General features: G+C 42.9%; 1 protein-coding gene across 4 annotated transcripts in view; it reads left to right on the top strand.

Moving 5' to 3' along the window:
- Nucleotides 1-11,735, top strand: part of CTNND2 (catenin delta 2) — an 822,756-nt gene extending 811,021 nt beyond the window's left edge. For all 4 annotated transcript variants that reach the window (XM_053913918.1, XM_053913908.2, XM_053913912.2 and 1 more), the window contains 2 exons: nucleotides 3,928-4,001; nucleotides 9,876-11,735. In XM_053913918.1, coding sequence (XP_053769893.1) covers nucleotides 3,928-4,001; nucleotides 9,876-10,136 — 335 coding nt within the window. In that variant the 3' untranslated portion in view covers nucleotides 10,137-11,735. The remainder of the gene's footprint in view (nucleotides 1-3,927; nucleotides 4,002-9,875) is intronic.
- Nucleotides 11,736-16,139: the final 4,404 nt, after the last annotated feature.

Below are 16,139 nucleotides of genomic sequence, written 5' to 3'. Positions count from 1 at the left end.
GAGAGGCATAGTCAACAGATGCTCGCAATCCCCGCTCCTAGGCGGGCCCTCTGCCTCCAGGTACAGACCCTGAGAGTGAATGTCTCAGCCTCACTCCCGAACCTTCTCCTGGATGGGAGAACTGGGCTTGTTATGTAGGATATACCTTATCATTCTCATTCACTGGCTTTTTCCCCATCGATGTCACCCCAGCTGTGGATGAGCATGAACAAGGAAAGCTGTGAATGTAGATGCTGAGTCCCTATAGTCACCACATTCAGCGGAGAATCTAATTTGCCCTGATTGCTCCAGAGCAGTAGGGACACCAAATTCACCTGACCCATTCATTTTGTGACTACTATTGCCTGAGGAAGCCACCTCGCAGGCAGTCTAGAATGATAAATTGAGATGATGTAATTATAAGAAAAATTGTGAAATTGACTGCATTGTTATTTAACTTTTCTCTTGAACTTTCTTGCCCAGTGGAATCATTCAAAAGGCTTTTAAATGTGAGTGTTTATGTTAAGATAATTCCAGTGGTAGATAATCATGTTCTGCACGCATAATAAACTAAAAATAAAATCTAATATGTTTCCGATGTGTAGTCTTCCTAGAAAATAGCAGGGATCTCCACAACTCCAGTATCAAGACACACGTAAATTTTCAAACTTATATAGAGGCTTAAACAGCTTTGTTCTAATTAATTTAAAAATGTAATTCAATAATACACTATCAATCATGTAGCAAGCCTAGAAGGACACTGATATCTTTACTGAATAACATGTTTATACAGGAAGGTTCCCTTAAAGCCAACAAGGACTGTGTAGGAGGTAGTTGTTATTATTGTATTGATGATGGTGACGGTGGTGGTGCTGCTGCTGTTGATGGAGGAGGTAGCAGTGATGGCGGTGTGAAGGAGGGGGTATCAGCAATGAGGGGGATTGAGATAATGATGTTGTGGTGAGACAGGTGGTGGCATTCACCACTTTCTACAGTGGTTTGAATAAGTCCCGACCCATGCCCGGTGAGAGCCAGCAAACCATATAAGAATGGAAAGGATGAATTGCCACACTTCCCCAAGTGCCCATCATTCCAGCGTTGACTTGCAGATCAGATTTCTTATGACCTCCTCATCAAGAGCATTACTCTTTCTCATTCACCAGTAAATCCAGAGGACACTTAGAGTTCAGCCTATTGAAAAATCTGAAAAATTGCCACTTCCTTGTTTCTAAGGCATCAGCAGATGAGGATGTCCTATCATTTCCCCCAAAGAAAACATTCCCTCTGCTGTGGGAAAACCATGGGAAGCTTCACCCTCAAAATGCAATGATGGGAAAGCTTAAAATGAAAGCAGTTCCTTGCCTGGGTTATAATCTCATCGATGACGTCTTAGAAATATAGATGCATTTAGGTTTTTCATTCGAGGCTTCCTTCTACCCACCTTTTCTGGATTCATTTTCGCACTTAGATGGAGTCTCTTAAAATGTCTATTTAGTGCTTCTTTGCCACAGAGGAGCCTTCAGAAAGCCAAAGTCAGCTGCTCATTCAGGCGTGCAGGACTGTTATGCCTTTTTCTTGCAGCCATAATCCCCTGGGAACATTACGTGTTGAGAAGCACACATCACAGGAGGGCTGTGTGATCCCAGCAGCTACACAGGCTGACTTTAAAAATTCACTGGGGGATTTCGCCCTCCTCTCTAAGCTTCCCAAATGCCTTTACATCAAATGGCCTAGTCTGTTTTTGTCAGTGTCTCTCATGCCTTTGAAAGCCATTCTAATCTTTAATATGCTGATTCAGTTGGAAACAGGGGCCTATAAAAGATGGAAGGCATTTTCCTGTGAGTCTACTCTGAGTTCCACTCACAGGGGCAGAGTATTCATGAAATCATCTATTTCATGGGTCTGCAAAGGACACAAGTTCAGTCTCAGCTGCACAGTCACATCTAAACGGCTGAAGTGGGCAGAGAGCAGGAGGAAAGAACTTCAGGAGAGACAGCTTATCTCAGAAGCCACAAACACAACAGGGAGGGAGGCCGGGGCTATGATAGTGCATGGTCTACCAAATAAAATTGCATTTTATTCCAACAGAAGAAAATTTTCACCTTATTCTTGAAGTGATATTTTCCATCAGCAAATTGTAGCTCTGAAGACAAGTGTTCTCAGGTTTACTCATGTTCATTGATTCATTCATTCAGCAAATAAAGCATCCACTCTATGAGCATCCATCGAGGCCAGGCACTGTCCCAGATGCTGGGGTTACCTACAAAGGTGTCAGGACAGACTGGTCTCTGTCCTCACAGAGCTTCTGCTCTCATAAATGAAAGCAGATACATAAGATAAACAGTAGAGCAAGCTCACCAAGAAGGTAATAACACATAGCGTTGTGCGTGAAGGGGAAAATAAACAAGGTAATGAGATAAAGGGTGTCTAGTGCACAGGGTTACTTTATCTGACATGGTCAAGGGGGAGACATTTGAGCCAAAACCTAACCACCAGCAAGGAGAGGCAGTCCAGAGTCTGGGGGACACGAGTTCCAGGGAGCAGGATCAGCCAGTGAGTACAACATCCCTGAAGCAAAATAAACTTGGCAGGCTCAAGATAGGAAATCAGGCCAGCATAGCTGGGGCTCCCTGAACAAGGGGAGATGAATGAGAGATGCTGCAGAAAGTTAGGCAGAGGCCAGATCATTCAGAGCCTTGTAGGCAATAATAGGGAGCTTGGCTTTTACCATAATCTAATTTGTCTGACAAGACGCCTGCTCAGCTATTGGGAAAAGAATGGACAGGGAAGCAGGGTTGGGCAGAGTAGAAGCTGGGCCTTCAAGGAGGCGACTAAAGCATTGGTCCCGGCAAGGGATGGTGGTTTTCACAGTGATACAGACAGAAGTGATGTGTATTCAGCTGGAGTCTGTCTGAGTGGCGTTTAAAATCGAAAGTAGGCTCTCAACCCTCACTTCCCACATAAAATTTCCCAAGAGGAGCTTTATTGCACAGCTATTATGTGCTCTTAGTAATAATAGCGGGTGAGATGATAGGTTACACTGACTTTGTGTCTAGAGTGGCCTGTCTCTATGACAGAAGAGATGGTGTGTCATCCTATTTCATTATCCCATAGATACTGGAAGCAAAAGATAAGCCCTTCTTTATTTCTAGAGTGTTTTATACCCCAATGGCTTGTACAAAAAATGTTTTCAAAATCTTTCTATAATAATAACCTTATCATTGCTATGAAGGGATTGGTACCCGGGGCCCTTCCTCTGGGCTGTGGCATGAGCCTCATGGGTTCCAGGTAAAGAAGTGGGCACGTGAGCACCCCACCCAGGCCTTTGGAAGCTGCCGGTAACTAGAAGAGACTTCCCTTCCTTTCAGCTAGGCTGCTCCCAAGGCAGAGTGGGGGCTCCCGTGTCTGTCTCACAGGATGCCAAAGCCACAGCCTCCCAGACGTGCAGGGCACACGCAGGTGGTGCTTCCCACCTGTCCTTCAGGCCTTTGAGAAATGAACTGCCTGAAAGATGACCCGCGCTTCTGTGAGCTCAAATTAGAAATTTCATTCTTGTCACTCTCCTGCTAAAAACAAAGCTGCTGATACAGATTCCTGCATGCTTCAGTGCAAGTGACAAGCTTTTATTATCTCCCAGTTTTCACCAGAAAAGAAGGCCATAAAACTTGCAAAATGACCATCTGTTTGTCGCACCTGCCCTGACCCTGTCTGCAATCTGAACATTATTGCGGGAGGCTGACAAAATATGGGGATTTTATAGAAGAACTGTGCTTCTTTCTTAATATCTTTATGCAAAGCGAAGTGTTTGGGGCCAAAGAATTTCTTGCACTTGGAATGGTCCACAAGAAACCAGGCAGGTTAGGGCAAGAACTTGTTTTGAAAACCATTAGTCCTCCACTAGAAATTTTCTAATTTCTTTACCGATGCATTTGTTCCCTTTGCTTTCAGCTCAAAATACTGGAATTTCAACGTTGTACAGGAATTCATATGGTGCGCCCACTGAAGACATCAAACATAACCAGGTAAAGGAGATACAAAACATTTGCATTTATTTTTCCATTTGACTTGTGTGGACTGTCCTGGAATTGTAAAAATAAGTTAACTTCTATCTCGCATGCCTAAAGAACAATAATTTTTTAAAGTCCTGTTCCCTGCTGCCCTTCCCTCAGATGTCACCCCGCATCCATGTGGGTGGTGGCAGTCATTCCAACAGCCTCCAATTTGAAAAGAGTCTTAGATTTTACCACAACCACACACTATTTCGTGGTGGAAAACAAGTTTTCTACTATGATGCAAAACTAAAGGAAAGAAGACAAGCCCCAATTACACACGCATAAGATGCCGGTTACTAGACAAATTGTCTAATTACTAGACAGAAATTAAGCAGTTCCTATAACCCAGCCATCTGTCATTCATTATGAGTGATAGTTACTAACCAGACAGACTCATCAACCTCAATATGAACAGCTAAACAGAATGCATTTTAAAGTGCCTCGCAACTCCAAGTCTAGTTGAAGCAGCAGCACCAACATCACCGGGAGCTTGTTAGAAATGCAGAACAGATTCTTCTCCGTCCCTAACCCCAACTTGTCCAAGGTCTCCCGCATCAGACTCACATTTTATCAAGGTGTCCGAGGGATTTTTGTGTCTCTCCAGGTTTAAGGAGCTCCGGGATGGTAGAAAACTAAAGAACTGATCTAAGTGTGTGTCTGTGTGTTTTATTTGGCAAGCATTTATCGAAGCCCATTTGCTCCGTGGTTTCTATGGGGACTATAAAAGCCAAAAGGCTCAGCCTCAGCTCTGTCATTGATGAACAACCTCATACTTTTCTCCCCTGTGGGTGGTCATCGTGGAAAGAATGGCATTCCTTGCACCTGTTGGCTAATAACCATTGCCAGAATGCGCTTCTTGCTGATAGATTCCTCTCATGCCTCAGGAAAGCTGGGCTGGAAAGATAAACCCAAAACCTGTTTGCTTGATCACAGTCCCCAGATAAAAGTCAACATGGAAGGGCAGTGGGTTGTTTTTTAACGTTTCTCAATACCCAGCAGGGCAGCATCTCTGAAAAGAAAAGAGACCCCCTTCCAGTGGGTAGAATGTCCTGTATAGAACCATTTCCAAGGGAAGGAGGAGGAGGACATGAAAAGTATCTCCTAGACCTGAAGTTATTTTTGCTCTAATTGACCATCAACAGGAGAAAGGAAAGTGGTTAGAGGAGTTATCCTTTTGCCCTCAATTTTCCAGTTCATGCACAGCTTCCCCTAAAACATCTGGTGCTGTTTGCAACCCCTGGGGAATGCCTGGACCCTCCTGACACATCACTAACAGCTACTCGGCCTCCCCCCAATTCTAGTCATTGCTAGAAGCAAAGAGGCTGATGAATAAGTAAGTAAGTTGGGGAATGAACCCTAGAGCAGAGGTCACCCAGGGTGGCTCCAACTATTCACTTGTCAACATGCCTGCCCACACAGGGGAAAATAGAAACAAAAGGTATTGGAAATGCCAACTCTATTTATGGAAATCTACCCTTTTTCTTTTAACAAATACTAGGGACTGTGAGTGAACTGTCCCCAGCTTTTAAAGATACTTGTAGGATGGGATAGGACCCTGATTTGCATCCGAGAGCAGAAGATTAGTGTTTAGTTTCAGTAGCTCAAGAGAAGCTTGTCCCCAGAGTTAGCCTATTCTACGCCTGCCCTTCTCTCATGAAATTCTGCTATTGTTGGCAATGAAGAAACACCCCAGTGCGGCCCAGAGGTCCTTGGCGTCTTGCAGTGTGGCTGCTGGAGGTTCCCAGGGACTGCTTGCAGTCGAGATTTAGACAACTGTGCCTAATGGCGGTAAGGGCACATTCTTTTCACCTAAGCCTCTTTGGAGCATTTAAGCAAATTAGAATTAATGTGAGAAGATGGCATCTCCCCAGCAAGAGAGAGCTCAGCCTACTGTAGCCCTTTCCCCTAGGGCCCCAGGATGAATTTGACTCCACCTCAGTGTGAACATCCAGGCCACGAGGTCTCAGGCAAATGCTGCTGAAACCCTCAGGCATGGATGCCAAGCTCTGTACCACTTGTCAGCCCTGGGGAGATGTTGTCAGCAGGCCACCAGCAGAGCTGAGTCCTGTGGCCGTGGTTTAGTGCCATCATTATTCCCTGGGCAGGTCCAGCAAAGAGAAGTAGGCAATCAGATTGTTAACTCCATTCTAATTTTCAAATGTCAACCAAAAAAAGTTGTTTTCTTCCTTAAAAATGACCAAGGGAATCATTATAACATGCCATGGACTTGGTGAGAAGAAAATAAAGTGTTTTACTTATTTTGGACTCTTATTAGAATAAACTTTGGGTCTACCTTCAGGTCCCCCTTGGGAAGTAAATTAAGTTTGATCATCCTAACCATTTGAAAGAGGAGACAATTTGGTTGTCTTCCAATGGGGTGGGTCTAGACACCACCTTGTACACATCATCCATGATTTGGGTTCTCTGGGCACATGACCGTGGCCAGCCGGGCATGCAATGCTTTTATTTGGGGAAATTCCCTGTGCCCAAAGTGACCTCACAGCCTCTCAGCTGGTAGAAGGCCAGCTAGAACGATTTAGAACGATCATTCCATTTCAGTGTCAAAACTTGTCCACTGCTATGTATGCACTCTAGTCTCCTGGGTGTCCTAGTTAACAACTAAGCCTCATGGGCTTCACAGTGACAGCTGGACGGTGGATCATCTTAGAGTAGAAGCAATTCCCTGGTGGAAATTGGTTTCAGGTGGATCTCTGAGGCTGCAGCATCAGCAGCTCATGGCCAAGTGAGGTAGGGCCCTGAGCAACAGCTGTGAACCAGGCTTTCCGTGAGTCAGAGGAAAGGGGCTGGGCTGCTGCTCAGCTGTGGTGCTTCTCCTGGGCCTACCTGGGACTCAGGTCTTATTTTCAGTGAATCCCAAGCTTAAGGACTCCTAGACAAAGTAACCATTCGTGCAAAATAAGTTTGGTGATCCTTGGTTTTCATGTTCGGAGCCATCAGGTTACAGACATCATTTTAAGAGTTAAGTACTTAAGCATTCCAAAAGTTCTACTGAGTTTATTCCAATCCATTCCATCATTATTATGAAAAATAGCATATGCAGCTGTATATATGCAGATAGCAACAGAATTTTTGTTCATAAACTAGAAACAAGAGGATCGGGATTTTCATTCAGATTATTATTCATGACAACAGAACAGCATCTTGAGTGCCTAGTCGGCTTTCTTAGTCTCACTGCCAGACGGGGAGGACAGAAACGGTTATTCCCCAGAAAGGAGGAGACTGACATTCCAGCTGGGGGAGGTTTGCCTTTGGTCACCCAGCTCAGAAGTGGCAAAGAGACTCTAACATGGTTCTCCTGCCCTTTTATCTCATTTTCCCTGCCTTATACCAGTGGTTCTCTCATTTAACCATGAGTCAGCTAGACCCAGATTATAAGAGGAAGGAAGGAAGGAGGGAAGGAAAGGAAAGAAGGAAGGAAGGAATGAATGGGTGAATTAAAAGGGAAATTTAGAAAGAGAAGGGGGGAGGAGGGAAGGAAACATACACATACATACATACATGTTTATGATTATATGAAGATTAACAAAGAAGAATTTGCTAAATATTGAATATAGTGCCCAAAGAAATAGAAACACAGTAAATTCTAGTTCCCTCCCTGTATAATTTTCCAAACCTCCCAACTCTAACTCTTTGCATGTTCTATGCTTGGGTAGCAGCACAGTGTTGGAGTGGAGAAGCTCAACATTAGCAGACAGGTCTTCTAAGAACAGAAAAGGGCACCTTAGCTTGGTCTTAGCAAGGTTTAATTGTACATGTTGCAGATTAGTTCCAAATGCCTTTCTCACAGCCAGGCTCTTAGCCTAACAAATGTCTACACTTTGTGGACTTTCACAGGTAGACAGAAATCTCATTCATTCAGCTACCCCTAACTGGAAGTGTGGCGCATACTGGATGGCAGCTGTGATGAAGGTCACCCTTTCTTTGAAGGACAGGTTGATTACTAGTATAAATCAATTACCTATAAGAGGGAGTTTCATGTACTTGAGAGAAGAATTATGTGCAGGCCATTAGAAGCATTCATTTACACACAACGTGCTAATTACAAATCATTATCTATTAACTAAGACCAATTTCCAGAGGACGTTTCCATGCTGAACCTTAGTTAAATTAATAGGGAATTACTGAATTGGCTTGAGAGTGATCAAACTGTGTTTATTTAAGAGTGTTTTATCATTCACATCAGACCTCCTCCCTGATCGTTGCACAGGAGCAGAGCCTTGTGCATGCCTGTAAGCACCAGCTGTGGGACTGGCCTTGACCCCACGCCTTGGGAGGTTCTGCTCACTTCAGGGGCATAGTCTTGGAAAGTGACCTCGGAAGGGAAGGGGATAGCTAGACCACCCCAACACATGCAGATGCTAATTATCAGCCCATGAACACGCTTTGTCTTACGATCCATACAGCCAAGCAGAGGGAACTAATTCTTGACTTCACATATCTCAAAGGCTCCTGTGATCCCTTTAACCTTTGAAAGGTCCCCTGAAAAAAAGGACAGCAACCTGCAGAGGACAAGGGTGCAAGCAGGGAGCACCGAGGTGGGCTGGGGGACATGAGGCAATTCTGAAGACCCCTCCCGCTAACCAAAGCCTTCATAATTTCACAGCATTCTCAAGTTCCATCAAGTCTTAACTGAATCAAGTTGGAAACATTTTGGTCCTCCAGAGTATATTATTCTAAATTGGGAGTGGATTCTCTCTTTTTATCATGTGTTTCTCTGTGTATCTTTCTAATGCTGTGGTACCTGTCCACTGAGGCAGGTGTGATGGGATGGCCCTACTACCAGGAAGCCTATTCCTCAAGAGAGGTATTGATCAGAGCCCTCTGCCCTGTCAGAAAAATGCCTTGAGTGATCACGAGACCTTGTACATCTTCACTGTCTCTTTGTCTGGGGTTGCAAGACCCAGCTGTAACAGAGAAAATGCAGGAAAGATGAAAAGCAACTACTGTGTTCTGTACCGTCTCGTGGATACCTCTGTAATGTAAAAAGCTTATCTAGTGAAGTGGTGCAGCTGCCATGGCAGTTTGGAGACTCATCAAAGAGTAAAAGCAGAATTACCACAAGATCCGGCAACTCCACTTCTAGTCCTCTGACAGGAAGGGCTCCGACCGACAGATACCGGCGCACCCTGTCCACTGCAGCATTACGCACAGTAGCCCAAAGGTGGAAACCAGCCAGGTGTCCGTCAGCAAATGAAGAGATAAGCAAACGCGGTGTCTTCATACATGGAATATTAGCCTTACAGAAGAAGCATCATGTTCGCTCTATAACATGGATGAACTTAAGGATATTATGTGAAGTGAAAGAACCAGACACAAAAGGATAAATATTATATGACTCCACTTATATGCAGTATCGGGGATATTCAAATTCATAGAGACAGAAAGTAGAATGGCGGTCGCCATGGGTCAGAGGAGGGGGATAGGGAGTTATGCTTAATGGATATGGAGTTTCTGTTTGGGATGGTGGAAACGTCCTAAAAATGGGCGGTGGTGGTAGTTGCCCAACACTGTGAAGGTACTTAATGCCACTAATTATATAGTTAAAAGTGGTTAAAGTGGTAAATGTCATGTTATGGATATTTTACCACAATAATTATTTTTCAAAAAAGGTGATCTAGAATGGGTAGCATGTAGACCCTGGAACCAATTTTTTAAAAGACAGGCAATCAGTAGCTGGCAGTATTTGGGGACATGCCATGCTGGTGAATGCCTGGGTGACGTGCGTTGCCTTGCCTCCCAGGAAGGGTGGAGTAAATTAAGACAATGGAGGAAGTGGGATCGGGGGAAACGAACTGACCCAGGTGGATCTTCTCTCCTCTGCAGGTTTCAGCACAGCCAGTCCCACAGGAGCCCAGCAGAAAAGATTACGAGACCTACCAGCCGTTTCAGAATTCCACGAGAAATTACGACGACTCCTTCTTCGAGGACCAGGTCCACCATCGCCCTCCAGCCAGCGAGTACACCATGCACCTGGGACTCAAGTCCACCGGCAACTATGTTGACTTCTACTCAGCTGCCCGTCCCTACAGCGAACTGAACTATGAAACGAGCCACTACCCTGCCTCCCCCGACTCCTGGGTGTGAGGGGCAGGCGGCACGAGGCGCTCCGGGAACAGTGCATGTGCATGCATACCACAAGACATTGCTTTTTTTAATTTTTTTTCCCTGCAAATTTAGTTTGTTAAAGCCTGTTCCATAGGAAGGCTGTGATAACCAGTAAGGACATATTAAGATCTATTTTAGAAAGCTAAATGAATCGAAAGTTAACTTGGACATCAGTAGAAAGCTAAAGCAATCCTAAAGATGACCTTGTGACACCTTTCTAGTTTGAGCCGTAAGGTATAAACAGTGCTGTGTACTGAGCGTGGCTGGAGGCGGCACACGAGGCAGCTGGGGTGGTGGGGCGGGAAGGTTCGAAGCACAGAGGCAGGCAGCACAGGTCACACACGTTAGAGGGACGGCTTCTCACGCTTTGTTTACTCTCTTCATCCGTTGTGATTCTAGGCTTCCGGTTGCATTGGGGTTCCTCTGTACAGCAAGATGTTTCTTGCCTTTTGTTAATGCATTGTTGTAAAGTATTTGATGTACATTACAGATTAAAGAAGAGAAGCGCGTTGTGTATATTACACCGATGCCGCAGTGTTTCCTCATCTATGGTTCTAAATATTGCTTCAATCTCAAACTTTTGAAAGATGTATGGATTTCCAGTTTTTCTTTTCTTATTCTCAGTATGTTTTAACAAAAAAAAATGGGGAAAAAAGGAATATTTAGCAGTATTGTTCGTTCTGATATGTGAACTTGTTTGTGGCAACTAAGCAAGGCATCCAGCAGTTTCTGACGATTAACATACGCCATTCCACACTCCTTGTCAACAAAGTGCTTTTTCACTGCCTAAAATTTTAGATGTAGATATTTGAAATAGACTTTTTCATTTATACCAGTTTTCTTTATGATGATACAGTGTTAAAAGAAAATAAATTACAATTGATCTGTCATCCATATTTGCTAAGAATGTCTATTTCCAAGGACCTATCTTACAAAATACACATTCTTGCTCGTGTGTCTGTGCGTGTGTGGGTGTGTGTATGTCCACGTATGTATAAAAATGACCTGTGTGAGGTTTTATTTTGACAGAAGCGATTTCATTTGCTGTTCATCGTGTACAACCTTCGTTTTTGGTTTTTGGTATAAATGTACATCGGTTTGTTCCTTCAGTACTCTATGCTTCTGACCATCTAGTGACTCAGGATATTAGGCCAGTTGAAGTGAAGTTATAGGATTTTCACACATTCACACCTTCTCCAATACCGACTCTTTCTGCAGGTCCATTTCCTTTCCTGTTTTATGCCCTCAGAACACGATAAACCATGGCCAACTCAATAATTTCACTTTGGGGCCAATTACTTGAACTATCCACAGAAAATGTAAACTGCTCGCCTTATTCCTCCCAAACTTTCTTTGTTCATGTGGCAGGGAGCAGTAGACAATGATGGATTAGATTATTGAAATTGAACTTGAAGCGAATGTTAGAATAGTGGTTAACAGAGCTAAGAAATAAGGCTAACCATTTAAAAGAACACGGGCTGTGGGTAAATTAGCTTTGCTCTTTAGATGCAAGTGACTGAGGCCAATAGGTGCCTAGTAAATGTTAACTGTTCTTGGAAAAAAAAAATAAAACATTAAATAACAAAAGAAATTGGCTGCCATCTTCCTTTAAAACTTGTTCCCCTTCACTCCACATAGTTTAATTCAGCTCCAAGTCTAAAATCACTGTTTCCTTCTCCACATTTAAAAATAATTAAAAGAGCCTTTTGTTCATGCATATTTTTGTGAATGAAAAGCTAATTTCCAGAACATGGCTATAGACAGAAATTTCCGTACGCATTGTCCTACAAATTACCTACACGTTGGACCCTTGTTGGGCTGTTTACTATAGGACTCTACAGTTCTGGATTCCCTCCCAGGAATGCTTCAGTCCCTACAGAGAGAGAGAAAGATGTAGCATCAAACACAATGTTTCCACTTCATCCATGTCATGGAAGGAAATAGTAAAAGTTTATCGAGGTAGAGATTATGGTATAGATGTGACTGTCAACACCCTAATAGCTGCTTTAACTTTTCCAAAGGTAACAATAGGACACACTCCCTGGTTTGAGTTGTACAGAGGGAAATGAATGCATAAGTTAAGAAGTCCTCCCAGCAGGAACTTCTTATTTCCTTTATGATTTGAGTCTCTGTGCGCCTACATTTGCAACCCTTGAAGACCAGATGTCTCTGCTGCCTGGCATCCTTTCTTCGAGAGCATTGTGCCGGGCTGGGATGACCTACTTCAGCCAGGAGCCTCCAGCATGAGGTAGAGGGAGAAGAAACAGAAGTACATAATTACTGCTGCTCCATTTCTAGAACTCTCAGCTCCACACCTCCTAAGGAACTCATTGGCATTGATCCCCGGGTCCTGTTGAAGATAGCATCTAAGAGCATTTGTAGCAAATGAAACATTGCTACAAATGGTGCAAATGAATAGCCCCAGCTTCCAACTGCCAGGTGTCCGAGGACAGGCGCTGCATGGGTTTGCCAACAGCTGCTTTGCTGGTCCAGACACATTAATGAGCTCCATTACTGAAACGTCCCAACCAGATATTCTGTCCACTGAAGAGCTAAGATTCTGAAAGGCAGCTAGCTTCACTTACTTTCCCAAGAATTTTTAAACCTGAAAAAAAAACTGTCAGCAGTAACACACCTGGTGCCGGAGTGCACTCACGGCATGGAGTGTGCTGGTGAGTCCCGGGAGGGAGTGGCTGCCAAGCTATGTTATGGGGTGAACACACACAGACAAGGACAACTGTACAGGGTCTGGCATAGATAACATTCCTCCTTTATTACAGAATCTTTTATTACAAAATCGTAACCATGTAATTCTGTAATATAACAACATCACACTCAAGCACACCACGTGACATTTTAGGTGAAATGTTCAATTAAAACTATGAATTATTACACCCATATTATTACCCCACCAACCACGCTTAAGCAGGCATTACTTCTGCCGGACCCTGTATTTTTAAATGGTTCCGTTTTGTTTTAGACTGTTGCAGAGATGTCCAAAAAGACAGAAAGGAGAAGTCCCTTTTAGGTAGAAGTACTTTGGAATTCAGAGTCACTAGCCCCGTTACTAGGTTATCATAAACAATTTTATGCAATTAATTTTGACCCTAGTAAGAGTTGAGAGAGCTGACTAGACTAAGTGGTAAAGTAAACAGATATTTAAAAAAATAATAGGTCTAGAGCAAGAAAGTTTCCCATTGTTAATATGTAAACATAGGTAGTATTTAATTAAGGTTGCCATATTCAACAAATAAAAATGCAAGACATCCAGTTAAAATTAAATTTCAGTGAAACAGACAATATTTTGTTTTAAATATAAGCATGTCTGATTCAGTACTTGGAACATTTTCACACTGGAAATTTTTTATTGTTTTCTAAAATTCAAATTTAACTGGGCATCCTATATTTTACCTGGCAACCCTTAATTTAATCTATATGTCTGCCATTGTTTTTCTAAGGAGTAATGCTTTATAGAAAAATAAAAATCAATTTTAAAATGTATTACTTGATTAATCTCAATTACCGTACTACACTTGATCGTAGCCAAAAGGCCGAAAAGCAATGCAATTATCATAGGTGCAACACATATATACTAACACTGAGGATAATGATGCCATCTGGCAGTTTCTGTGAAGATCAGAGCAGGTTTATGATCAGGGTAATAGTAGTGAATGTTTAACAATGGATTCAAAGAAAACAATTCTTGGTTTATAGCATTTGCCAATTTCTGTGCTATTGGTGCACACGCCATTTTCAAGCCACCAATATGATGTCACTGATTCAGAGCTAGAGGTGATGCTCAGTAACAGGCCAATATTTTGTTTCCAAGATACAAATAAAATAGATGTAAATAGCTTCAAGAGCACCCGTAAAAGTAAAATGGAGTGAAATAATTAGGTTGTGGTGGATTCTGAGTATTTATTACCTTTGGTTTCACGATAATTGATTTCTTTGAAAGTTTCTATAATTCAGTACTTAATAATGGCTGCATTTAACACGAGCTTGCAAATTCCTCAAAATTTAACAACCAGCTCTTGCAAGCCAATAAAGGCCAGCAGTAGCACCCACTGCTCGTGACTTGGACAACTGCTGTACAAATGTGTCAATAAAATATACTTTAAAAATTTTTTTTAAGTGTGTAATTAGCATTCACACATCCAACCAACACTTATGGAAGTTATCACAATACAAAAATCCTTGGCAAACGGATGTAACAAGGAAAGCAGTGCTGTTCATAAGCACCAGGGGCTTTCTCAGGCGGCAGGTCCATGCGAAGGAGGCCATTTTCCAAGGGGTGGAGAGTAGTGCTGGCCATCATCCACTGAGCCTCGGATTCCAGAACTGCCCAGAGCAGGTGAAGGCAAGTGACCTGTACTGCATATTTCATTTTACAAAAATGAAGAAATAGAATGCTGTTTGCAGCCTTGGCTCTGCTGAGGCAGTGGTTCCTGTGTCCCAGCGATAATGTTACATAGTTGCTTCTGGCTGCTACAGGTACAACCCTGATGTATTAATTTCCTATGGCTGCTGTAACAAATTACCACCAACTTAATGGCTTAAAAAAAAACCAAAAGAAATTTAGTAGCTCTGAAGGTAGAAGTCCAAGATGGGTCATCAGAGTTGTATTCCTTTGGGGGCTTGAGGAGAGAATTCATTTCCCTGGTCTCTTCAGCTTCTACAGGCCACCTGTACTCCTAGGTACCACATGTAAGGCCAGCAGAGAGCTTCCTCAATCAAATTCTCTCCCCACCCCCACTTCCCTCTTTTCTTTCATAAGGACCCATGTGATACATTGATAATCTCCTTGTCTCCGGCTCTTTAGTGAAATCACATGCGCGCAGTCCATTTTGCCCTGTAAGGTAACATATTCACAGGTGCCGGGGATCAGGACGTGGACCTGTTGGGGGTGGGGGAGGCTAGTTCCAGTCTGTCTACCACATCTGGCATTTGCCATAGCACTACCCCAGAGTCCGGGCAAAAGGCAGTCTTAAAACAGCTTTTTGCTGTATGGGTATCTAAATCCCTAGAAGAAGCCCTTCAAATAATGTAGCTTATATTAAATTCTTTGGTGGGTGGGAATAAAACTCATTTTTTTCTATTGTAGTATTCTTCTGGAATCTCTGAACAGGTGGTGATTCTCATACATATTTCTGGGTTTTCTTTAAAAAGATTTTTTTTGCTAAAATTATGTTAATTAATAATATTTATGCACTTTGAGGTAGAGGCAGGAAAGGATTAAATTACACATAAAACAAAAGAAATAGGAAGTGGTAAGAATATGTGTAACAAATGATCAAGTGCTTGAAAATTTTTTCCAGCTTTACTGAGGTGTAATTGACACATAAGGTTGTAAGATACTTAAAGTGTATGATGTGATAATTTGATATATGGATACATTGGGAGAGGGTTCCCCCATCAAGTTAATTAGCATAGAACAGATGAAATTCTGCTCAGTAACTAGAATTTCAATCACAATTTGGGCCCTTATGTTTTTAAGTCTCATTCAAAGAAACCAGCTTATTATGCAACCAGGTCTTCCTCTGGTAGAGAGAGATGAAAGTTCCCAGTGTGAGTGGGAGTCATGGTATAAATGGCCAGAGGGAATCCCTGAAGACTGGGATTCTCTGAGGGAAGATGGAGAGAAGCTGTTCTCATAGCGCCCCAGCCAACCCCACCCCCTCACCATTCATGGTGGCCCACCCTTTTCAACCGAGGCAGGATTCTGAGGTCCCATTCTGGCTCTGCCACCCCATGTTTCAATGCTTCCTTGAAAAACAGTCCTAACTTTCAGAGACAGAGAAATGTGTCAGTAAAGAAGGGTACACGCCTTGCTCGTTGAGCACCAAAATGTGGAATAGGTTGTTTGGGGCTGAAATATGAGCCCCAGATTCATATATAGAAGATATAAATACCAATTTTGAAGATAAGATTGTTTAAAAGGTAATTAAGTTAAATAAAGTCACTCGGGAAGACCCTAATCCA

The sequence above is a fragment of the Desmodus rotundus genome, chromosome 1 (assembly GCF_022682495.2).
Source record: "Desmodus rotundus isolate HL8 chromosome 1, HLdesRot8A.1, whole genome shotgun sequence".
Lineage (NCBI taxonomy): Eukaryota > Metazoa > Chordata > Mammalia > Chiroptera > Phyllostomidae > Desmodus > Desmodus rotundus.
The sequence above is the reverse complement of the archived record's forward strand: the minus strand, read 5'-3'. Positions and strand labels throughout refer to the sequence as shown.